Source organism: Pseudonaja textilis, chromosome 3, assembly GCF_049901715.1.
Source record: "Pseudonaja textilis isolate UNSWEBS1 chromosome 3, rPseTex1.2, whole genome shotgun sequence".
In the NCBI taxonomy this organism is placed as follows: Eukaryota; Metazoa; Chordata; class Lepidosauria; order Squamata; family Elapidae; genus Pseudonaja; species Pseudonaja textilis.
In genome coordinates this window covers 61,429,117-61,453,354 of record NC_141992.1, presented here as the reverse complement: position 1 = coordinate 61,453,354, position 24,238 = coordinate 61,429,117, and the positions used below count along the sequence as shown (strand labels likewise).

At 39.5% G+C, this 24,238-nt stretch overlaps 1 protein-coding gene and 2 long non-coding RNA genes across 3 annotated transcripts in view; 2 read left to right on the top strand and 1 right to left on the bottom strand.

Annotated features, from left to right (window-relative positions):
• LRP8 (LDL receptor related protein 8) overlaps positions 1-10,115 on the top strand; it is a 205,705-nt gene extending 195,590 nt beyond the window's left edge. Inside the window, exons 13-19 of the mRNA XM_087929936.1 lie at positions 170-309; positions 1,518-1,659; positions 2,309-2,461; positions 3,828-4,076; positions 5,420-5,488; positions 5,663-5,835; positions 8,506-10,115. Coding sequence (XP_087786062.1) covers positions 170-309; positions 1,518-1,659; positions 2,309-2,461; positions 3,828-4,076; positions 5,420-5,488; positions 5,663-5,835; positions 8,506-8,544 — 965 coding nt within the window. The 3' untranslated portion in view covers positions 8,545-10,115. The remainder of the gene's footprint in view (positions 1-169; positions 310-1,517; positions 1,660-2,308; positions 2,462-3,827; positions 4,077-5,419; positions 5,489-5,662; positions 5,836-8,505) is intronic.
• A 50-nt stretch (positions 10,116-10,165) lies between these two features.
• On the top strand, positions 10,166-13,558 carry LOC148126140 (uncharacterized). The gene is made up of 2 exons (XR_015742878.1): positions 10,166-11,399; positions 11,514-13,558. It is a non-coding gene; the product is annotated as an uncharacterized LOC148126140 (long non-coding RNA).
• Positions 13,559-19,925: 6,367 nt separating this feature from the next.
• On the bottom strand, positions 19,926-22,115 carry LOC148126139 (uncharacterized). Its single transcript, XR_015742877.1, has 2 exons — positions 21,991-22,115; positions 19,926-21,797 (listed from the first exon to the last, which is right to left on the bottom strand). It is a non-coding gene; the product is annotated as an uncharacterized LOC148126139 (long non-coding RNA).
• Between the last annotated feature and the right edge of the window lie 2,123 nt (positions 22,116-24,238).

Sequence of the window (24,238 nt, the reverse complement as noted above, 5' to 3'; positions counted from 1 at the left end):
TCTGCCATTCTTAACTAACATTCCTTTCTTCTTCTCCCTGAATTGTTTTCATAAAATGACTGAGATTTCCAGGATTCTAATGTAGTAAAAAAAATAACAAAAATGCATACACGTGGACAAAGATCAGACACAGATATATAATCCTACCTTTGATGTGTTTGCTGTTCAGATTTGCTGAATCAACGTCTCTACTGGGTTGATTCCAAGTTGCACTTGCTTTCAAGTGTAGATTTCAATGGGAGCAACCGGAAAGTTCTCATCTCTTCTGTGGACAACCTGAGCCACCCATTTGGACTGGCTGTGTTTGAGGTAAAAAAACAAAAAAACGGGAGTCAAGACTGATCTAGGTAGACCTATCTATATCTATATATATTCAGGAGGTAAATACCTTATACAACATAGTTAATCATGCTTAGAATGTGTGGAAAGAAAATAATGTAATAAGGAATGAATCCATATCCAAACTAAAGGAGAAAATTAGACATTGGTCATACAAGGCTGTTTTTGCAGAATTTGGTTGTTCTAGAGATCATTTTCCCTTTTTTTCTGACTAAGTAAAGCATTCCTATTGTTTGGGCTAATATTTGGCCTACATCCAAAATAGGTTCTTACTTTGACAGAAATGAAATTGCTGTACTGCGTTTGTCAATTTAAGATTTGATAAAGATTTAACCTTGTAAATTAAAATCAAGATAGTGAGTATTCAGTTAAGTATTATGTTGCAGGACAAAACCTTGCTACTTTTTGTATGTGCTTGCCAAGCTCAGAAAATATTCAGTATGTCTGAGTCATGTTTTGAATTATTGGCCTGAATTGGATGTCTATTCAGTTGCTGATCCTGGCTTTGTTGCTTTCAGTGGCAGGCACTTTAAACATCAGAGGGAGATGTACCTGAATGCATTACAATTTCTGGTCAGTTCAACAGGTGACACATGCCCAGAGGTTGCCTTACATGAATGCATCTTCTTAGATCAGCAAGATAGCATGTTATGTAGGTAAGAGAGGAAGGGAAAGAAATAGATAAATTTCCTCTAGTTCGCAGAGTCGCTTTGCTCCCTGTATACTTTCTTCTTCCATTGGCAAAAACAGGAAAAAAAATCACACAAACTTGATTTTAAAGAGCACTTACAACATCTAATTATATTTGCTTGCTTGCTTGTTTTGTGGAGCCACTTTTTCACTTAATGACTTTCAAAGCCAAATGCCAACATAAATTACTATTGCATAGATCAGAATCTCCATGGAGAGGATCACATAATTCACACGCAAGCTTTGGGCGGGGGTGTGGGGGGAGAAAACATTAGGAGGGCCATACAGATCAATCCCTCTGTGAAGCGGCTGACAGCAGTGAACTACCCACTTATCTGTTCTCTATGACCCTGGAAAGAATTGTGCACGACTTCTTTATGAAAGACAAAATGCCAAGGAGATTGATTCGTAGGGAAGCAATGCTTGAAAAGTTCCAGCTGGTATTTAATACAGTCTGAGTCTTTCTCTCTTTCTCTCCATTGTTGTAGGACAGAGTATTCTGGACGGACTTAGAGAATGAGGCAATCTTCAGTGCTAATAGGCTAAATGGTCTCGACATTTCTATTTTGGCAGAGAACCTCAATAATCCTCATGACATTGTAGTTTTTCATGAACTAAAGCAACCTAAAGGTAAGGTGTGCTTCTGGTTTAATAATGCATCGAAGTCTGAATGATACAAGATTTGAGCCCAACTTCTCTTAATATGGAAACTGTTCTCAGCTTTCTCTTTATAGGTCCCTCTAGATTGGGGGGCAGGTTGTAGGTCCTGTCATTTCCTGGCCAAGCCATACTTGTCAGTATAGCTATTGGACATTATGGTTGGTGAGTGATGGGATCTGTATTTCAACATATAGAGTAAATGATTCTAATATTTTTCTGGTACTTAAAGTAGTCATTTGGTTTCTTGCTATTGGCCCAAGTAATGATATGGACATATTGTTCATCATATATGAGAAAATATAATGTAGTTTTCCTAGGTGGAAATGGTAGTTTGTGAAACAAGATTGATGGGTGTTTGATGCATCTATACCCCATAACGATAGCAATTGCAGTGGACTAAACACAATCGATTGATTTGTTGTGTGTGTGTAGAACTATTTCTATAATACAAAACCATACAAAAAAAGTAAATCAATAAAGATATTACTACCATATCAATATGATCATTTGTGAAGGAGATGGGTGGCTTAATTATGATAGGTAAATAAAATTAAATATAAATATAAATAAATAAATACAATCCTCAAACTTAATTCTTATTTCTTTTTCCTATATGCAGCTCCAGATGTTTGTGAACTTCATTCTCTGCCAAATGGAGGGTGTGAATACCTGTGTCTCCCAGCACCACAAAACTCTTCAGACTCTCCCAAATACACATGTGCTTGTCCAGACAATATGTGGTTAGGCCCTGACATGAAAAAGTGTTATAAAGGTAAAGATACCTGCCTATACTTTGAAAACCTTCCCCTATCCTGTTTAGAGAGGAACTTCCTTCCCAGGAATTAGACAATTCTTTGGATTCCTGATTTGTGCCCTGTTTTGTAGCTTGCACTTAACTTTAGATGCAACCATTTGGAATTCATTGTTCTGTTCTACACTGTTGCTCTACACCAGTGGTAGTCAACCTGGTCCCGACTGCCCACTAGTGGGCGTTCCAGCTTTCATGGTGGGCGGTAGGGGTTTTGTCCCCTACTTTATAAATCACCATTACTGTGGAACTGGTGGGCAGTTAGAGAAAACTTTACTACTAACAGAGATACAAAAGTGGGCAGTAGGTATAAAAAGGTTGACTACCCCTGCTCTACACTGTGTCTGTATCATGGTCTCTCGTATCTCTTTCCCTCTCAGCCATTCTTTTAAAAAACTTGGAAGCTTAAAACTGTAAGATATATACAGGTAGTCCTCAATTTAATGACTAGTTGTTTAGTGACTGTTGGAAGCTATGACCTACTTGAAAAAGGGGACTTTTGACCTGGATCCGAAGTTCCAACAGTCACTGCCTTCCACACCTCCCATGATCATATGACCATGTTTCAGTCGCTTGGAAACACAGCTGTTTGTAGTGTCTCGTAGTGTCTCACAGTCACATGATCATCTTTTACAACAGCTTTGATAAAAATCAGCACTAACTTCCGATTTTCAGCAAAACTGCACCTGAGTGCGCCAAGGCACCATAAGGAGCTGGTTTGGTGTAGTGGTTAAGGCACCAGACTAGAAAGCAAGAGATTGGGACTTCAAATTCTATCTTCGCCATGAAAGGCAGCTGGGTGATTTGGGACCAGTCACTCTCTCTCAGCCCAACTCACCTCATGGAATTGTCGTGAGGAAAATAGGAGGACGGTACTATATGTTGGATATGTTCGCTGCTTTGAGTTATTTGTAAAAATAATAAAGGCAGGGTATAAACAAACAGTGAATAATGGATTCACTTACAACCCTTGCATTTAATTAATCATTGCAAAAAATGTTGTAAAATTGACTTATGTCCGTAATGGGCAGGCTCTATTACAGCCATAACTTTACCTGTAGAAAATAAGGTTAGGAGGCTCCTTTCATTTAAGCCTCTTTAAACTATTTTATATTAGTTTGCTTTTTCCACTAACTAAAGTTGCACTATGTTTTTTCTATGAAGAAGTAAAGAGAAAGGAAATATAGTCCAGTGCAGTTGGAAGGCACCACTTTATGGGAGGTTATCCTGCCTTCTGTTGGCCACCCAAAGTCACCACTGGGAGATAGGCATCCATATACATTGGACAAAATAAATGTATAAATAAAGCTGTGCTTAATAATGATTTCAGAGCTTCCAGCTACTTCAACTGAATTGCCAACTACTGCTGCTACTCCTACAACATCAAGAAGTTACCTTCTGAACTTTACGTCTATTACTACTGACAGTATGACTACCACAACTGACAACGTTAGTATGGAAGGATCAGAAACTACAGCACAAGTCTTTCTCAGCATGACAAGCCTTCATTCAATCACAGTGACGTCCAGCCCAGCTGACAGTAACATGGCAACAGGAAATAGCAATCTCTTCCAGCACTGTGAGTCAAGTGGCCTCTAACTAACTAACTAGTAAAAATTTGGACTGACTTACAATTTTAAAGTAAATAAACAAATATAAATGTCTTTCTGCTCCCCAAATAGCTTCAGTTGGGACTGCATTTCTTTGTAGAAACAAAATAGAGGATTTGGCTCTTACTTTTCTTTTGTTTTATATAAAAATGCTATTCCTTTTTGATGACCTATCTACTTCCAAAGTGGTAGGTCTAGCATATGAAAGTTCCCCCTTGCACAAAAACTTAGCATGTTACATGTTGCCGTAATCTAGTTTTGGGCTTTTGGGAAGAAATTTCGGCAGTGTCACCTAAAAGTGATTCAGGAATCCCAAAATAATAGATTACTCCAAAATATTGTTATCTCAAAACAGTTTTAATATTAGCTCTTCGTTTTTTTCATCCTTTTCTCTGAAATAGAAAAGATGATATGAAGTTGTGAGGAAAGGTGGCTGGGATGGTTAAATCAAATACATTTAATACTTTACTTTCACATCTACTAGAAAGTCTATGATTAAAGTGACATCTGGGTTTGATAAAGAGCACAACTTTTTCCTGATCAGAGGCTGTTTTTAATTATTTTCAAGGATTATATAAAATCCTAGGGCTGTAGATTTGATAAATTCTATTAGCCATGTTAACAGATTCATGTCAAATGGATCAGTTCCATAGATTTGGTAATATGCTTCCATATACTTTCACCAGTTGAGGGTGAAAATCCAGACACACATCATTGGTGTGAAAATCCAATGCCTAAACTTTATGCACACAAAACTGAGTCTGTCAAGTTTCAGGATTTCCTATGCTAGCTACTTGATAGCCAGGGCAAATTGAGTTGCCCAGAACATGATTGTTTGCTGCCTCTGCCTCTCTCTTTCTGCGTGCCTCCCTCTTTCTCTCTTTCTCTCTCTCTCTCTCTCTCTCTCCCTCTTTCTCTCTCTCTCCCCCCCCCTCTCTCTACACACACAGACACACACACAACGGTAACATTATGCCAAGAAAATCTGAATTCTGTATAGTGTGATGCTCCTACTGATGGGAGGGGATGGAAGGGGAGGAGGCCACGGAGAACCTTCTGTAAGTGTGAAAAGAGGGAACTCAGCTTGGATGTGACAACTATACGGTTAGGTTTAGAAAGCATTTCAGAGACTCTGCTTTCATTGGCTGGGCTGGAAAAACTGCCTTACAGTTTTCAATTCCCAGATTAGCATTAAAATTGCTTTTCTGAAATCCGTGTTTTGGGAATTTGCCAGCTGTGTGGAACCTGGCAACTGGTGCAGTCCTTATAGTTTTCCTTTATAGGAATCTGAGTTGTTCTTCTCTAATTGCAGATGCTAACAATGGGCAGGTTTTTGGCTCAACTGTGATGGCAGCCGTTATCGGAATTGTTGTTCCTATTGGTAAGTAAGTTTACTATCTTGCTATTCATTTTAATTTTGCTACCCTGGCCTAACGTAACAAACTCAGAAGAGAGATGCCATGAATGGGCCAATTGAAATATGAAGACCTTTCTGAGACAGCTAATTCTTTTTATTTATTTCTCCAATTCCCCTATCCTTTTTTTTTTATTTTAGTGGTGATCGGCTTGCTATGCACGGGTGGGTACCTCATCTGGCGAAACTGGAAGAGGAAAAATACAAAGAGCATGAATTTTGATAATCCCGTGTACAGGAAGACAACAGAAGAAGAGGATGAAGATGAAATCCATATTGGTCGAACAGTACAGATTGGTCACGTGTACCCAGCAGTAAGTGAATGCTTTATCCACTGTCTACTACGCTGTCCATTGTATTCATTTGAGTCCCGCTACTGTAGTATTTAGTGTTTCTTATTGTGGATGTTTTGCTATAAATCTGTAGGAGATAACCAGGCAGAGTCCGAAGGAGGGGTCAAATGCATTATCAGTCATGAGTCCCTATGCGCCCACAAGCAATCTAAGTCCAGCCCACCTTGAATTCCTTCTACCGCCAATTTCCTTTGGCTGTTAGATTTTTGTAGAAAGCTTAAGCTTGCAGTAAAACTTTATACCCATTTGAACTGCTTGAATCTCCTAATTTCCCTGGTGCCTCACAAAATCATTGTCAATCAATTCATTGAAACTGTTGATATATATATTTAACAAATAAATAAGCACCTAATCTTATCTTTTGGCTGAACACCCCTTGAATCAGGTTCAGGATAAGGTTGCATGTCTCTCCTTTCTCCCAAAGCAAACTATCTCAGCGTACATCAAAGTAGTTTATACATTTATCCCCTTATACAAAGGAAGGAGAAGGTGCTATTCCGATGGGCATTGCTAATGGTGTAGGGATAAATAGACAATACGTTTAAATATATTTGCCAATGTATTCAAGAGACATGCTCCTTTCTGGGGCATGGAATAATGGTGGAAAATACCATCATTGTATGGGAGGGGCATCCTCTCAAATCTATCTGGATTATCTCAAAATGCTTAAATATTGTGAGAAGAGATGTGGTAGATTTAGAACAGGCTTCTTAACCTAACCATAAAAATATAAGATTTTTCACTTATCTTGGAAAGTAGTATTGCAGTATTAAAGCATGTGAGAGAGCAACCTTGCATTTGCCTTTAAAACAGCCATGTTTTCCCCTGGGATCATGTGAGAAAATATACCAATCAATCAAATGTGTAGGTTTACAAAACTGATCACATTCGTGTATTCTTTTTTTCTAAGTGGCATGTTCAAATCTTAGCCCAAATGCAAAGAATTGGCATAAATGAGAATTCAGGTTATGAAATCAATTCTTCTAAAGCAATCTAGTTGGCTTCACAGTATTGATCTATCATAAATGATTTGTTGGTAGTATTTAATTTTTAAGCTAAATAGCTATGAAAGCACATACCGTCTAAATGTTATAAAACAAGGAAATGGAGCATTTGAGTATTTTCTGCTTTCCAATTTCTCCGCATCAAAATATAAGTTACTTTAAGAAAGAGTCATTATTTTTTATATTCTTTATTAAATTTATATGCAACACATCTCACTATCAAAAGAAACAAGTATTATTCACAAATACAGGTAGTTCTGGACTTACAACCAACCATGTAGTGACTGTTTGACGATACAATGGCACTGAAAAAAGTGGCTTACAACCGCTTTTCACTCTTACGACCATTGTGGCATCCCCATGATTATGTGATCAAAGTTCAAGTGCTTAGCAACTGGCATGCATTAATAGCAGTTGCAGTGCCCGAAGGTCACCTTTTGCAACTGCAGAGATTCACTTAATAATTGTGGCAAGAAAGGTCATAAAATGAAGCAAAGGTCACTTAACAACTGTCTTGCTAAGCAGTGGATACTTTGGGCTTAATTGTCATTGTAACTTGAGGGCTACTTGTAGTGCTATGTATGTATGTATGTAAGTATGTATGTATGTATGGTATTCAGCTTTGTTTGGGTATTTTCCCACGTCATTATAGTTGTGCTTTTAAAGTTGCAGCAACGTTTCGGCAGAATCTCATCTGCCATCATCAGGCTTCCGTATTGATGATGTATTGATGTATTGATGATGGCAGATGAGATTCTGCCGAAACGTTGCTGCAACTTTAAAAGCACAACTATAATGACGTGGGAAAATACCCAAACAAAGCTGAATACCATACATGTAAGTACCCGCGAAAACTTAAGAAAACGTGTGTGTGTGTGTGTGTGTAGTTTTCGCGGGTATTTATATGTATGGTATTCAGCTCTGTTCGGGTATTTTCCCACGTCATTATAGCTTTAAAAGCACAACTATAATACACACACACACACATACAAAGTGCTAATATATATATATATATATATATATATATATATATATATATTTTCTAGGTCTTTATGAGATCTTTTCTAGACTAGATATTCATCATCAGTAGCAGAGCTGGAGGCTGATATATGATATATATATATATATATATATATATATATATATATATATATATATATATATATATATATATATATATATATATATATATATATATATAGTTTTTAGTGCTTATATAAGTGCTATAGATATATAGCACTTAGACTTATATACCGCTTCACCATGCTTTACAGCCCTCTCTAAGTGGTTTACAGAGTCAGCATATTGCCCCCAACAATCTGGGTCCTCATTTTATCAACCTCAGAAGGATGGAAGGCTGAGTCAATCTTGAGCCTGGTGAGAATCAAACTGCCAAACTGCAGGCATCTGGCAGTCAGCAGAAATACCCTGCAGTACTGCATTCTAACTACTGCACCAGCACGGCACAGATAAATCGGATAAACCAGATAAACCACTATAAATGTACCTTTGTACAATTATTTCTTACCTTAACTATCTCTTAATAGAAGAGCATCAGTTAGTGTAAAGTTTATGCCTTGTCATACTAAGTTTTGAAGTAGTGATGCTCCTTTTTCTTTCTCAACAGCGTGTGGCATTAAGTCTAGAAGATGATGGGCTACCATGAAGAATAAACCTACTCCATTTCCATGGTTAATGGATCGAAAGAAATGCACTGAACCTGTCTACTGTGGTTAATGGAATTCACCTTCTTCTCTTTCCTTCTCCTCTCCTTTATATTTATGTTGCAAAAGGGTAACCACAAAGTTGTAATGAACTGCAGACATCCAAAGGATGTGAGAGTTTTGTATGTATAATCTTTTATACACCCTTTTAACTTCTTGCACTATCCATCTGTAATAGTGAGGAGTCTACTCTACTACTGAATGCTGCCAGCCCAACCCAAGGATCAGCAGCTTACACATCATTTCTAAAAATTATATTTATAGATGTTTTGTAAATATGTCAAGCATACTTTGTGGCTGTCTTATCAATATACAGACAGAAAGAGAGATCTGTATAAACCATTTAGAATATTTATTAACAAATTCTGAGTATCAAATTTGAGCTGTACATATACGTAGAGGACAAGAGTATTTATATTTTTTGTTTACATTTGACTTGTATGACAGAGATAATTTGTATATCTATCTATCAAGGCTGGATAGATATTTAGACATTCACATATGTAAATATACATATATGAATATATTTTAGAAAGAATAGCTCAGCTCTATGATAGAGTAATTTAATTCTTAAAGGATGTTTAGTGAAAACTTTGCTACAGAGTCTAAAGCCACTGAGTGAGAATTATAGATGTTACAATAAGATAATCCAAAAATGATCAAGAAACTAAAGCAGGGGTCCCCAAACTTGGCAACTTTAAAACTTGTGGACTTCAACTCTCAGCTGGCTGGAGAATTCTGTGAGTTGAAGTCCACAAGTCTTAAAGTTGCCAAGTTTAGGGACTCTGAACTAAAGTGCTGCCATCATGAACAAACCAAACTCTGCAAATAATCCTCAACTTACAACCACAGCTGGAACCAGAATTTCCATTGCTAAGCAGGACGATCGTTAAGTGAGCTGAGCATGATTTTTCTACCATTTCTGCATGCTTGAGTGAATCACTGCAGTTGTTAAATGAGCCACATTAAGTGAGCCAAATGAATCTGGTTTCCCTATTGACTTCGCTTGTCAGAAACCCGAAGGTGGCAGATGGTGATCCCATGACCCCAGGATGCTGCAAGCATCAAAAATTGCCAGTTGCCAAGCATCCAAATTTCGGTCATGTATGACTGTGGGGATCCTGTGACAGTTGTAAGTGCAAGGATCGGATATGCATCATTTTCTTCCACTGCTGCTGTAATTTGGAACCATCACTAAACAAATGGTTGTAAGTCGAGGACTACCTGTGCCTGCAAGGTAGACCAGTTGATGGCTCTGATACTTGCACACCCCACCAAAAGGCAGAGTTCTCATGCCAACAATGAGCCCCTTGCAAAGATTTCCCATCTGCTTTTATCAGAAAGAATATTTGTGCTCCTAGAAGGCTGGGTTAACAGAGGTTCTCTTTTTTAAGTACTGTAAATGGAGAAGCCCAGAACATTGCTAAAAGCATTGACCTGTAAAAATGAGGACAGTGCCCACACATCCCAAATCATTAACCTGGCAAGATATAAGCAAATTTAAGATGCCATCTTTAGTAGTCTCTAAGAAAACACCCCATTCTTGGTGAGCACTCTTCAAAGTAGCCATATATTGGTTAGTCTTATTAATTTTTACGTGTTATAAAATTTCATTTTTGCTTTAAAAAAAGAGTCTTCACTTAGTTTTCTTTTAGAGCTTATTAAATGAATGTAAGAAAAGATTTTTTTCCCCGAGTATCTTACCTGCGGAGAACAATTCTATATATTTTTAAAAGTAAATTTAATGGCGTTCAGTGAGATTTGCTTCTTTTTACTCTACAGATGCATAAGATTATGGAAACGCTGGCTTTAGTGGGCTGGAGACATTGGAAGCTATTCCAAATACATGGAATCAGTTTTAAGCCAAATCTGATGAAATTATTATTATTATTATTATAAGTAACCATAAGCAAATAAAAGCCATTGTTCTTCTAATAATCTTTGCTGTTGATTCAAATTAGTGGAATTGATGTTCCAAGATTATATGCCTTTGGAATTCTCATTCCCCATTTATTCAAAATTTATAAAGAATAAAAGTGATGTTGATGACATCAGAGAATATAATGTGCAGGAGTGGGGGAGGAAATGGTATTAAAAAGATTGCAGCTTGTCTACTTGCTATATTAATAGCACAAATGTTGTGTTACTGGGGTACCCTATGCTTTTAATTTAACTTTGCTATTTGCAGATATTACTGTTTCATTGAATCCTGTTAATTATATTTGGTTGTTTAATTGCACTTCGAATGGTCTCACTTAATTAGCCTAGCATAATTTTCTCTTCTTGTGGGAAATTGTATTTCCCTTGTAAATTTCCCAAGTAAGTGATTAAAAGAGGGCAAAATGCAGAGTTGTAATACAAAAAAAAAAAACCTTGAAACTGATCTTGGATACAGTGGTTAGAAAAGAAGCAATTTATCATAAATTTGCCAGCCAAAAGCAACTGAAAGCAGTAAAACATGTTGTATCTGTAAACAAGAAACTTTGAATTACAACTGGAAAGGATTTTGCTGAATAGGGAAGTATTATTGAAGAATTTGGGTCATGATAAAGAAAGTAGAATACTGTATTATGTGTTGCTTGGATCCACCATATTGAATTCAATTTTCAGCTAATTTCAATAGAAAACTCGGGGAAAAAAATTCCAAAATTTAGGAAAGTCAAAGTGGCACATCATTATTAGTATAAACTGATCAGTGGGCCCACTTATTTATTTGGATTTTGCTATTGATCCAATTGTTGAACAACATTTTGATCTGGTTATACCCAAATGAAAAGCACAACAGTCTAAACCAGGGGTGTCCAACCTTGGCAACCCTAAGACTTGTGGACTTCAACTCCCAGAATTCTGGGAGTTGAAGTCCACAAGTCTTAAAGTTGCCCAGGTTGGACACCCCTGGTCTAAATCGTAGGACTGATGGTGGTATCCTGAACAACCACTTCTAAGTGTTAAACTAAATGATCTCATGACCTCCGTAGAACTGATTTTTTTTTTAATCCTAAAAGTTGCAGTTGCCAGTGAGCCTGGGTGTATTCCTGAATATTTTTTTCCCAGCTGATGTGCGTTAATGGAAAGGACTAAAAAGATCCACCTGATCTGGATAGATATCATGATAATGCATGGCCCAGAATAATTCCAGGGGTGTTTTTTTTTTTTTAAACAAAACAGGGTAACTGCAATTTCTCATGAGGTAGTGAAGTTGAAAGTAAATGCCTGGCCGTGGCATTAGCTAGCAACATCAATCTCCATGGGGGGCATGTGACAAAAAGAAAATGCACAATGTCATCATGACTCAAACACTATGACTTAATATATATTTGGGTCAGACATCAGGGCACTAGTATATAAAGCTGGGTTTTTCCTGTCACTGCATGTGTAATGTCATTTTCCCATGATTGTGGCTATTGCTGATACCAGTGCCAGGCTAGGCTAAACAGGAATTTGCAATCTTGTTAAATTCCTTAATTTTGGTGCTCTGGATAGCTATTTGCATGCACTAGATCACTGAGCTGTGAAACTGAAAACGCTGTATAACTATATTTTTTTTTGCCTAGTATCTATTCTAAATCATGAAATGTTCAATCATTTTTATGAATAAGCAATATCTATTAAGCATAGCAGTTCCAGTAGGTGGCTATTATATCTCCCCTGTACTGCCTGGTAGCTCTGAATTGCAACTCTTGTACTGACTATATGAATCACTGTAATCCTGAGTTGGTTTTAAACAAAATCTACCTTTCATAGAATCAATTTCATAACAAACTGAACTTTTGTTTGAAATGTAGTGATACAAAAACAATCTTGTACTTTTATAGACATCAAACATTTTCTCTGCAAACAAAACAGATGATCTAATGGTTGCAAAATTACTTCCAATGTATATGATGACATGTATACACATACAGTATCTCATGTTTATGATGGCTGTTCAACAATTACAAATATATATTCACTGATGTAAGTCATTCAAGATGACTCTCTAATAATAGGAAGTCATCCCTTAATGACAAATACCAATATGCCTAAACTGGTCCTTCATGTTAAGGATAAGTGAGTGAGAAGTTAAAAGAGTATAATAGAATTTGCACCTTGGAAAGTTTATTCAGTTTGCTGCTTGTTTATAATGGGCATGGAGAGGGAAGGATGTCCGATTCTGCTAGATTTTGAGAAAGAAGCTTTAGAGTCAAATACACACTTCTGAAGATGTAGAGGGAAAAGAAAATATTTAAAGCTGCTCTACTCAGTTACTACAAAACCATGCACTGTGTGCATGAATAAAATTATAAAATGAAGAAAAAGGCTTTATATGTAATAACTGTAACTAACCTCAAACTGTATATAGATTTGAATAATTTACCATTTTGATACTTTTTTTAAAAAAAAGTAAAACCTTGTACAAATCTTATGTATAATGCTGGAATTTTTCTCCAAACCATTGTAAATTACTCTGTTTTCCTGATTTCCAATATGACAGATTTGTAATGACATTGAGCTGATAATCAAATTTTCCTTAAAATAAAAATAATATTTTCAATACAAAACTGGGAACATTAAAAATTTGTTATCACTGTAATCATTTTTGAGCTTTGTCTTACATAATGAAATTCCATTCAGATGCAGCGTTCTTGCGTGGTGCCTTTTCTGTTTGTTTTTATTCTGAACAAATGGTCTAGGGCAGTGCTTTTCAACTTGAGCAACTTTAAGCTATGTGGACTTTAAATCCTAGAAATCCCCAGCCAGTATGCGAGTAGGGGAATTCTGGGAGCTGAAGTCCACATAGCTTAAACTTGCTAAGATTAAGAAACACTGGGTTGTTAGGGGTATGGAGAAGGGGCGGGCTCTGCTGTTTCTAATGTTTCTGATACTGACATCCATAGAGGGTAGTGAAAAACCAGATGAATACATTTGTAAGACTCTGTTCTGTTTCTATAGAGAGATTAAATTTTTTATTGAATATTTGCAGTGTGTGTTGTGTTATTTTTAATGATGGAGCTGAAACAAACCTATGTTGGCCTCAAACGTAACATTGCAAGCCTGCACATAGCTTTATTAGCAAGTCATTTGGAGGTTCTCTAGTGCCTCCTACCGGAAAAGCATCCAATTTTCCAATTTTCCGGAAACTTTTTTTTTCCATTTTTTTTTTTACACATCTCTTCATGTGAGCAACATGATTCCAGATTATAACACTTGTACATAGTCATACTTTTATTTATATCAGTCTTATATAATATCATCTCATATCATTATCCATTTCACTCATCTTTCAATAAGTTTCCATTTCATATTTAAATTCATTAATTCAATATCAATATCATTCCATCCACACATAAATTTTCAATTCTTTATCCCCTATTTCCATTTTCAGTCTACTGCCTATTTTATTTTACATTACACATCATTATTATCCTTAATTTTCTCTAAGCCGATATATAATAAACAATCTAAAGAGTAAAAGTAAAATAAAGCCAATATATTTAGGATCCACGTGGTATATCCCCTCTATCTAATTTAATAATTTTCCATTCCCCTACTTTAATAATAATAAAATATTCTCATTATACACTTCTAGTGTCCATTAAATAATCAATTGTGTATTTTAAAATGTATATATTTTAAAGCATCCCCCTCCAAAGAATTGCTAAAATAACTTCTTAATATGTCTCATTTTATCTTCACTTTTCTTATAATTATTAATCATGTTTTTTCTTCCTTTTCCACTTAGCCAAAATTTATTTTAATAATTTGCATTCCCTTGTTTTTAATCCTCCAAAGAAAGGGACAATAACAGTGTGTGTGTGTGTGTGTGTGTGTGTGTGTGTGTGTGTGTGTGTGTGTGTGTATATATATATATATATATATATGTATATGTATATATATATATATATATGTTTCTGAGGTTCTCGGGTATTTGTATGTGGATCTTTGGTTGTTTGGGTTTTCTCCCGCGTAAGATTCGAAGTATCTAGGCAACGTTTCAATGAAGTCTCATTCATCATCTTCAGGCTTCTGTCTTCGGCTCTTGCTTCTCAGAGTGATGTGACGTGAGAAGCAAGAGCGAAGACAGAAGCCTGAGATGATGATGAACTTCATCGAACGTGCCTAGACATGAGCAGAAAACCCAAACAACCAAAGATCCATATATATATATATATATATATATATATATATATGTAGATCTTTGGTTGTTCGGTTTTCTCCCGTAAGATTTGAAGTATCTAGGCAACGTTTCGATGAAGTCTCATTCATCATCTTCAGGCTTCTGTCTCCAGCTCTGTGCTTCTCAGAGTAATGGAGATTGCAGCTGCTTCCTCCTTTTAACTGCCAGTGGGGTGGAACTTGATTGGGTGGGGGCTTGGCTGTGTTCTGATTGGGTGGGGGTGTTCTCATTGGTAGGGGTTTGGCTGTGTTCTGATTGGTTGGGGGTTAGCCGTGTTCTGATTGGTTGGAGGCGTGTTCTGTTCAGGAGGGGCTTGGTTGTGCTCAGGTTAGTTTTAGTTGCTGGGGATTTGAGCTGGAGAGTTGTGATCTTGCTGTTTGGCTTCTAGTTCGTGGTCCTGCTGCATCTTCATAGTGGGTGTTGGTTTGCTTCATGTATGGCTCAGAGGGGTTTGAAGTGGGTAGTGATGCAGCTGCAGTGCAGCTTCTGGTCCATGGTCGTTTCTCATTTTCTGAATGGGTGGGAGTCTGTTTTCTACATGGAAGTGTGGTGGTGGCATCTTGTGTGGCTCTCATGGGTGTGGGTCCAGTGTCCTTCTTCATGTTAGGTACTCGTCTGTTCATGAGGCGGGTTTCCAAATGGCTGGAAGGCGGGAGGTGTCATCTCGTTTGTTCATGCTGTGTGGGCGTTTTTCTATCTCTATGGCTTCTCTGATTATTCTGCTGTTGAAGTGTTCGGTTTTGGCGATAGTTCTGGTATTTTTAAAATCAATTTCATGTCCTGTGGCTTTGAGGTGTTGGACCAGGGAAGAGGTCGTTTCTTCTTTTTGATTGAGTTCTTATGTTCTTCAATGCGTGCGCTTATTCTTCTGTTAGTTTGTCCAATGTATGTGTTAGGGCAGGCTGTGCAGGGATTTAGTATACTCCTTGGTTTTCTAATTCGATTTTGTCTTTGGGGTTTCTTAGGATGGTGGATATTTTTTTGTTTGTGCAGAATGCTGTTTTGATGTTGTGTTTTTGGAGGATCTTGCTAATTTTGTCTGTAGTGCCTTTTATATATGGGAGGAGGGCTTTTCCATTTTCTTGTTCTCTGTCTTGGATTTTGGTTGGGGCTTCTTTTTGGATTAGGTGGGTAATCTTCTTTCTTTGGAATCCATTGGCTGTAAGTACGTTGGTGAGAGTGTGTAGTTCGGTTTTTTGGTGTTGTTCATCGGCTAAGCATTTTGTTCTGGAGATGAGTGTCTTGGCCTGGAATTGATCTGTGCTGGGTGGTGGTGTGAGAGTGCATGTAGATAGCGGTTAGTATGTGTTTTCTTCTGGTAGATGGTGTGTCCTAGGGAGCCATCGGATCTTTTGTATACCAAGACATCTAGGAAGGAAGTTGATTGTTGGCTTCTGTTTCCATGGTGAATTGTATTTTGGGGTGTAGACTGTTGAGGTATGTGAGGAAGTTGTTCAGTTTTTCTTTCCCGTGTGGCCAGATTATGAAGGTGTCATCTACGTATCTGAGCCAGAGTTTGGGTTTGTGGTCGTATTTTTCTAGAGCTTGTGTTTCAAAGTGTTCCATGTAGAGGTTTGCGATGACAGGTGAGAGGGTGATCCCATAGGTGCTCCTTCTATTTGTTTGTATTTTTGTCCATTGTAGGTGAAGTAAGTATTGGATAGGCAGTGGTTGGTTAGATCTAGGATGTGCTTGGGGGTTGTATTTGTTTTGGATGGCTGTCAAGGCTTCTTTTATTGGCACTTGGGTGAAGAGGGATGTGACATCGAAGCTTACTAGTAGGTCGCTAGGTTGTAAGTTTTGTTTCTTTATGATCTCGATGAACTGGAATGAGTTTCTTACGTGTGAGTTGATGGATTCTGCATAGGGTTGTAGTTGTTTGGCAAGAAATTTGGCCAGGTTTTGTAGAGGTGAGCCTATGGAGCTGACTATTGGTCTGAGTGGGGTTCCTTCTTTGTGTATTTTGGGGAGACCATAAAGCTTGGGGCATCTGGATGATTTTCTCTGGGTATGATTCCTTGCTGGATTTTTTCACTGATGGGGAGGCTTTTATTTTGGATTTGGTAGTTTTTCTAGGTAGGTGGTGGGGTCTGTCTTTAGGGGTTTGTATGTGGGGTCTTGGAGTAGGTTGGTTAGCTTGGTTTGGTAGTCAGATGTGTTCATTACCACTGTCGCATTGCCCTTGTCTGCTGGTAGGATTATTATGCTGGTGTCTTCTTTCAGGTTACGTAGTGCAGTTTGTTCTTCTTTGGATAAGTTGCTTTTGGGTGGTTTGCTAGTGCAGAGGATGTTGGTGATTTCGAGTCTGATTTTGTTAGCATCATCAGGGTTGGTTTTGGTCAGGCTGGTTTCAACTCCACATAAGCCACACAAGATGCCACCACCACACTTCCATGTAGAAAACAGACTCCCACCCATTCAGAAAATGAGAAACGACCATGGACCAGAAGCTGCACTGCAGCTGCATCACTACCCACTTCAAACCCCTCTGAGCCATACATGAAGCAAACCAACACCCACTATGAAGATGCAGCAGGACCACGAACTAGAAGCCAAACAGCAAGATCACAACTCTCCAGCTCAAATCCCCCAGCAACTAAAACTAACCTGAGCACAACCAAGCCCCTCCTGAACAGAACACGCCTCCAACCAATCAGAACACGGCTAACCCCCAACCAATCAGAACACAGCCAAACCCCTACCAATGAGAACACCCCCACCCAATCAGAACACAGCCAAGCCCCCACCCAATCAAGTTCCACCCCCACTGGCAGTTAAAAGGAGGAAGCAGCTGCAATCTCCATTACTCTGAGAAGCACAGAGCTGGAGACAGAAGCCTGAAGATGATGAATGAGACTTCATCGAAACGTTGCCTAGATACTTCAAATCTTACGCGGGAGAAAACCCGAACAACCAAAGATCTACATATAAATACCATGAGAACCTCAGAAAACAAATATATATATATATATATATATATATATATGTGCGTGTGTGTGTGTGTGTGTGTGTGTGTGTGTATGTAGTCTTTTATCCAGTTACATGCCGCTTACCACTTCCACTCTCCAGCACAAACTTAAATCCCGGCAGCTTCCCATCTTCAGGGCAGCCATTAAACTGCTGCTTCACCCTGTCTTCTAAGGGGGTAAATACCAAGCCAGGGAGGGGAGATGCAGCCCTCCTCAACCCAGCTGGCGGTCTTCCCCCACCCTACAAGGTGGGTCAGTTGGTTCCGGTTTCTTACACCAAATATGTTTCTAAAAATGGCTTTGGGCCTAAATGATTGTAGAAAATATAAAAAGCAATGGTTGCAAACAGGTAGGATTCAAATTTTTTAACAACCGGTTCTGTGGACATGATGAGGTGATGGACGTGGCTTGGTGGTCATGTTAACGGCTGGGCATGGCCAATTCAATATCACTCACATCGAGGCACGCATCTCCTCGCCTGGCCTCTCATGACTGTGGGGATGCTGCAACAATAGTAAGTTTGAAAAATGGTCATAAGTCACTTTTTTTCAGTGCCATTGTAACTTTGAATGGTCACTCTACACAAGCAAAGTACCAGCAAAGGAGGGGAAAAAAACTCCAGAGAAGTTCCTGAGACAGGAAGTCTAGTCCTGCCAAGAATGTAATAAGGGTTAATGGAGAGGCAGTTTCTGTAAGCAACACCAGAATGTTTCTTTCCTGCCTTCCTTACAGGATTAGGCCAGTAATTTCTTCTAACAACCGGTTCTCCAAACTGCTTAGAATGTTAACAACCGGTTCTAGTGAATAGGTGTAAACTGGTAGAATCCCACCACTGGTTGCAAACCAATGCTTTGGTTGAAAGAGTTTCTGGCACTTCTGGAGAAAAAAAAATACAAACTAGAGTTTATTAGAGATCACCCTGATCAGATTGCCTTTTGGGAAGCTTGTGACTGACCACACCAAGTAAAGCAATATTTGCAAATGGCTAAGACTAGTAAAATTCAATAAAAATGCCCACAATACAGTCTCAAAAGATTTCTAAGAATCTCTTAACCCCAGAAAATGGAATATATTAATGTCTTTTTTCCAAAAGTGGATTTTGCAGTTAGGAGTTTTAAAATCTGCCAAATGTCATTTAACTGATAACATCCTTATTAAGGCTATAAGAATATTTAAGAGTCCCACATTGCTAAAACTAATTTCCAAACACCCTTCTGATATTATGCTTCCTTTTCCCTTAGTGTTGCTATCACACAGTTGGTAAGAAAATGAAGCCAAACCATCAAATTCTTGCCATGTTACCAAATCTATTTTATTCCTTGCTACAAATCATCCTTTCCTGAACATATTTCATTGTAATGCATTCTATGTCTTGGCTATGAGACTTCTTAATATAGTTTACCTAAGACTAAAAAAGGCCTCTAACTACAGATTGAACAGTTTTTATAATAATTAATAATGATCCAAGAATCTAAATCATAAATGTGATGGAAAAGCTACCAACAGTAGTACAGGTAGTCCTCAACTTATAACCATAATGGAGCCCAGAATTTCCATTAAGTTACGAAGTTCTTAAGTCCAGGTACCCATGTGACAACCCAACAAATTTTATGACTGTTTTGGGTGGTTATTAAGCAAATGCCACAGTCATTAAATCTATATATTCTAAAAAGGCTGGGAACCAGAAAAAAAAAATCATGCGATTACAGAGCGTTGCAACCAACTCTGGAATTAGGTCATAAGTAACTTTTGGATGGTCTCATAATTTTAAAGTCCCTAAACAATTGGTCATTAAGTGAGGACTTCCTGCAGAGAAGTAATCATTCAATAAAATGAGCTATGATCATCTGTTGACTGAGGACCCAGATTGTTGGGGGTCAATATGCTGACTCTAAATCGCTAGGGCTGTAAAGCACTGTGAAGCAGTATATAAGTCTAAGTGGTATTGCTATCTGTTGCAACAGAAGTAACAGAAAAGATGACTTTTTTTTTCTTAGTGCACAATCTGCTTTTTTCAGATCAACAGAGTGTTGATCCATTGGTTGTGACATGAATGGATGGCTTGTTGCCCAAGCCTGACATAATGGGCTGAGAGAAAATCACTCAGTTTCGTGTCTATAGTTGGATTACAACACAAATGTCCTTGTTTACAACCTGGTTGTTTCATGTGGAGTAAATAAATACGATACAAGCCATTGCTGTGCCAAAGCTATCTTCTTAATGAGAATACAACAGAAACAGGAAGATGCATCACAAGAACAATAAAGATGAATCAGAGTAACACTGTGATATAGGAAACAAATACAATAGAGATGAATGATGCAGCTGTATATAAGTTAAGCAATACCTCTAACATCTTTCCCTTTTCATTTTAACCAAACAACATTGTGAAATTTTGGATGAGAACCAGTATCAACATTTCTGTTGAGTGGTGGTGAACATCTGCCACTATGGGTGAAGATTGACTGTGTACTAAGAGTTTCTCCAACCTCACTGAAGTTGTTAGGCTCTTCTTACCACTTACTGGGACGTTCTGCATTTGACTGCTGTCAGTTATACCGGCTCGCTCAGGATTGTCATTAACATCGGTCTGTGGCATGAACACTGTGCATTCCCTATTGTCAGTGGGTTTTGACCAGTAGTACCAGGTAAGTCTGGCCTGTCCACTGGATATGAGAGTCAGGCTGCTCAGCTACACATAGATCCACACGACTGTGACAATAGAGAATTCCCTCAATGTCCATTAGATAGTAGTGTGGTGCCATCTGTTGTAAACAGATACCCATTTTCCAGCAGCCTATTTGATCTCCAGGCCGCAGTTTCATACCGATTTGTTCCCCAATATTCAATTCTGGCAAATCTCTGGCTGATTTATCATATCTCTTGCCTTGAATGCTTGTCTCTTAAGCTATAACTTTTCTGGGACACCTTGTGTCAGAGATGGCTCAAGCAACTTATTTGCCACTGTTAAGGGGGTCTTTAATCTCCTTGACATCAGTCTCTGCACCAGACTACTATCCGTGCCCTCGGTTGGAGTACTTCTCCAATGTAGAATGGCCTTCCATGGGTCTTTACCATCACTTTGTGTTTTCTTGCATAAACTCTTAATCTTCACAGCTGATTCAGCTTTGCCATTAGCTTGTGGATATACATGGTGTGGAAGTCACGTGCTCTGCAAATTTCCCCATGTGCAAGACGCTGCTCTTTCTCTCATACATGCATACTGCCACAGTACTTACATGATACTGGGTTGCTTCCAGGTGAGTTGTGTAGATGAATTTTGTGCTGGCACTTGTGGTCGTTCTTCATACTCAGCTGATGTTTGGAGGCTGCATTGACACTATCAATGTTTACCCTGCTCCAAAGCTTTCATCCGTTTGCCAGTAGGGTCTATGGCATGACATATCTCAATTGCTGCTTGTAAACTTAAATTATGTTCCCTCAAAAGGCAGCAGTGTATTTCACTTTCACTAATGATACCCAGAATTATTTTATCACGAATAAGTTCATCTCTCAGAGAGCCATACTCACAGCTTGCAGCTTTTCCTCTTGGTCGTGTGATGAAACTGCCTATTGTTTCACCTTCTTCTTGCGTACAGCTGCCAAATATATATCCCGCATACGTGACATTTTTAGAGGATCTGAAAAAGTCTCCTAAGGCATCTAAGATGTCTTTAGTATCACTTCTTTTGCTCCTCTGTAAGGGTTAAATTGTGCTTGTAAACACGGAGGCATTCACTGCCCATTAGCCTTCTCAGTGTTGCTGCTTGCCTTGCTGCTGGCTTTGTCATTTAAGCCTGTGGCTAGGGAGTAATCCTCAAACTCTGCTCTGAAGTTGTCCCAGTTACTGAGGCAATCTCCACTCACCCTCATGGCCTCAGGCTGATAGTGGCTGCCATGATGCTGATTTTCTTGCTTCAAATGTTTGGCTTCCAGGACAGGACCGTCAGTGCTAGACCGGCATGCATCAAATATGTAGAGACAGTATAGATTTTGGTGCTCCTGACACCACGTTTCATGTGGAGTAAGTAAACACAATACAAGCCATCACTGTGAAAAAGCCATCATCCTAGAGAGTGAGAATACAACAGTAAAAGGAAAATGCACCACAGGAACAATAAAGAAGAATTATGGAGTAGCAATGTAATACTGGAAACAAATACAATGGAGAGGAATGATAGGAACTGCATATAAGGTAAACATAACCCTGTAACACTGGTGCCTTAACCACTAGACAAGACTGTCTCTAACCACATGCTCACCATCTCAGAATTCCCTGAAGATCTCCCATCCAAGTAAAATCCAGGACCAACCTTGCTACCTAACTTTCTTTGTATCACAGTTCGCTGGATAGAAGACTTCAATCTATTGTAGGCATAAGGACATAAAGTGTTATAGATTGCTGGTAACTTCAACAGATACAATCCTTGTACAATCCAAGGATATGGTCATCCTTGACCATATACCTTTTGGTAGCTAAAGTAACTAAAATAATCAGATAGTCTCTTCAATTAGGATCTCCGCTTGCTCCACTTCGATGGAGAGGCTACAGTAGGTGTTATGTCTGTGGGACTGGTTGGGGTTCCCAACCAGGTCCGTTCTTTAAGCGGGAGCACCAGCCGCTCCCATTGGTTGGCTCCGTTTGACAGTCGGCTATAAAAGCCGGCTGTCAGGCTGAGCCACTGGTTGTTCGCTGGCAAGTCTGCCTGTTAGCTGGCAGACGCGACAACCCTTGTTCTTTGAATAAAGCCTGTTCATTGCATGCTCCGGTCTAAGCCTCTCCTTTCCTTCGATCCACAACACTGGCGACGAGGGTGGGATTGGAAGGCTAGCCGGAAGCACTTATTCAAAGAGCTAAGAATCACGCTGACAGAATCGCCGCGCTGAACCGCAGCCGTATCACTCGCAGAGCTCGGACTCAGATCGCTGCTGTCAGAGAGTGAAAGTCACGAGCGTTAGAGCCGTTCGAGTTAGAACGCTGCGGTTAGTGAAAGCCGGGCGCTGAGAGTGAAAGTCACGAGCGTTAGAGCCGCTCGAGTTAGAATACTACGGTTAGTGAAAGTCGGGCGCTGAAGCCGCAGCCGCCTGCGCTCGCAAAGGGGCGCGAAATTCAAACCGCTGTCGTTTGAATTCAACCACTCAAGTGAAAGTTCGGCACTGTAGCCACAGTCGCCAACGCTCTCTAGGGAGCGCGAAAATTCGAATTGCTGTCAGTTACGGCACTATAGCCATAGTCGCCAACGCTCTCCAGGGGGCGCAAAATTCGAATTGCTGTCAGTTACGGCGCTGTAGCCACAGCCGCCAAACGCTCACAGGGAGCGCGAAAATACAAACTGCCTCACGAAGGCTGGAGTCACTGAGCGAGTTTAGGGTGCTGTAGCCACAGACGCCAACGCTCACGGTTAGCGTTAAACCAGGGCCACGAACACCCAGTGAGACAGACCAGTCTGCTAAGAGACTGAGGGATCCAGAATGAATGTCAATTCGGCATTCCCACCATTCAAACCCGATGAGGAAAAATGGGATTCGTATAAGAATCGCTTCAACCATTTTATCGATGCCATCGGATTGGCTGATGCTACGGAGCAGAGGAAGAAATCCTACTTCCTCAGCTACTGTGGGGCTGCAGTCTACGACACCGCCACAGCACTTTTAGCACCACGAGAGATCAGGAACGTCCCATGGACTGAGCTGCTGGAAACACTTTCCAACCACTACTCACCGAAACCGTCCCAGATCGCTAGACGTTTCGCATTTAGAATGAGGAAGCAAGCCGAGGGGGAATCCATCAACCAATACATGGCCGCCCTGAGGACAGCAGCTCTACATTGTGAGTTTAAGAACTATTTGGACGATATGCTGCTCGATCAACTCGTCTGTGGAGTAAGAGATCTAAGGCTCCAAAGACGTTTGCTGGCCAGAAAAGATTTAAATCTTCCCCAGGCCGTTGAGGAAGCCTTAGCTGCTGAACTCTCAGCCCAATCAGCAGCTGAGATCCAGGGCACCGCACCCAAGCCCAGCACTTCCACCGTCCACTCTGAAGAAGTGGTGGGCGAAGATGACCCTGCAGAATACTCTGACATCCATCGTCTCAAGCCGATGAGGCAGCCGCAGGTAGGAGCGAGGCAAAGAAACAACAGTGGCCCAAAACAAACTCTTTTGTGCCTAACCTGTGGAGGTTCCCATTCCCGGGCATCTTGCAGGTTCAGAAACGCCAGCTGCCACAACTGTCACAAGAAAGGTCACCTCGCAAGAGTCTGCCAGGCAGCGCGCGTTTTTCCACAAAAATCTCCTTCTTCTCCTGGTTCCCTAAGGCAAGTAGAGAACTGCTACGCTTGCTACCACGCTAACCACACATTTTATACCCCCAATAAAATTACACTTTCTGTCTTCTTAGAAGGTAAGCACTGCCGCATGGAGGTAGACACGGGGTCAGCACTCTCAATCATCTCCTGGGACACGCTTAAGAAGATCCAGCCCAAACTGACAAGGAACCAGCTTCAAAAGTGC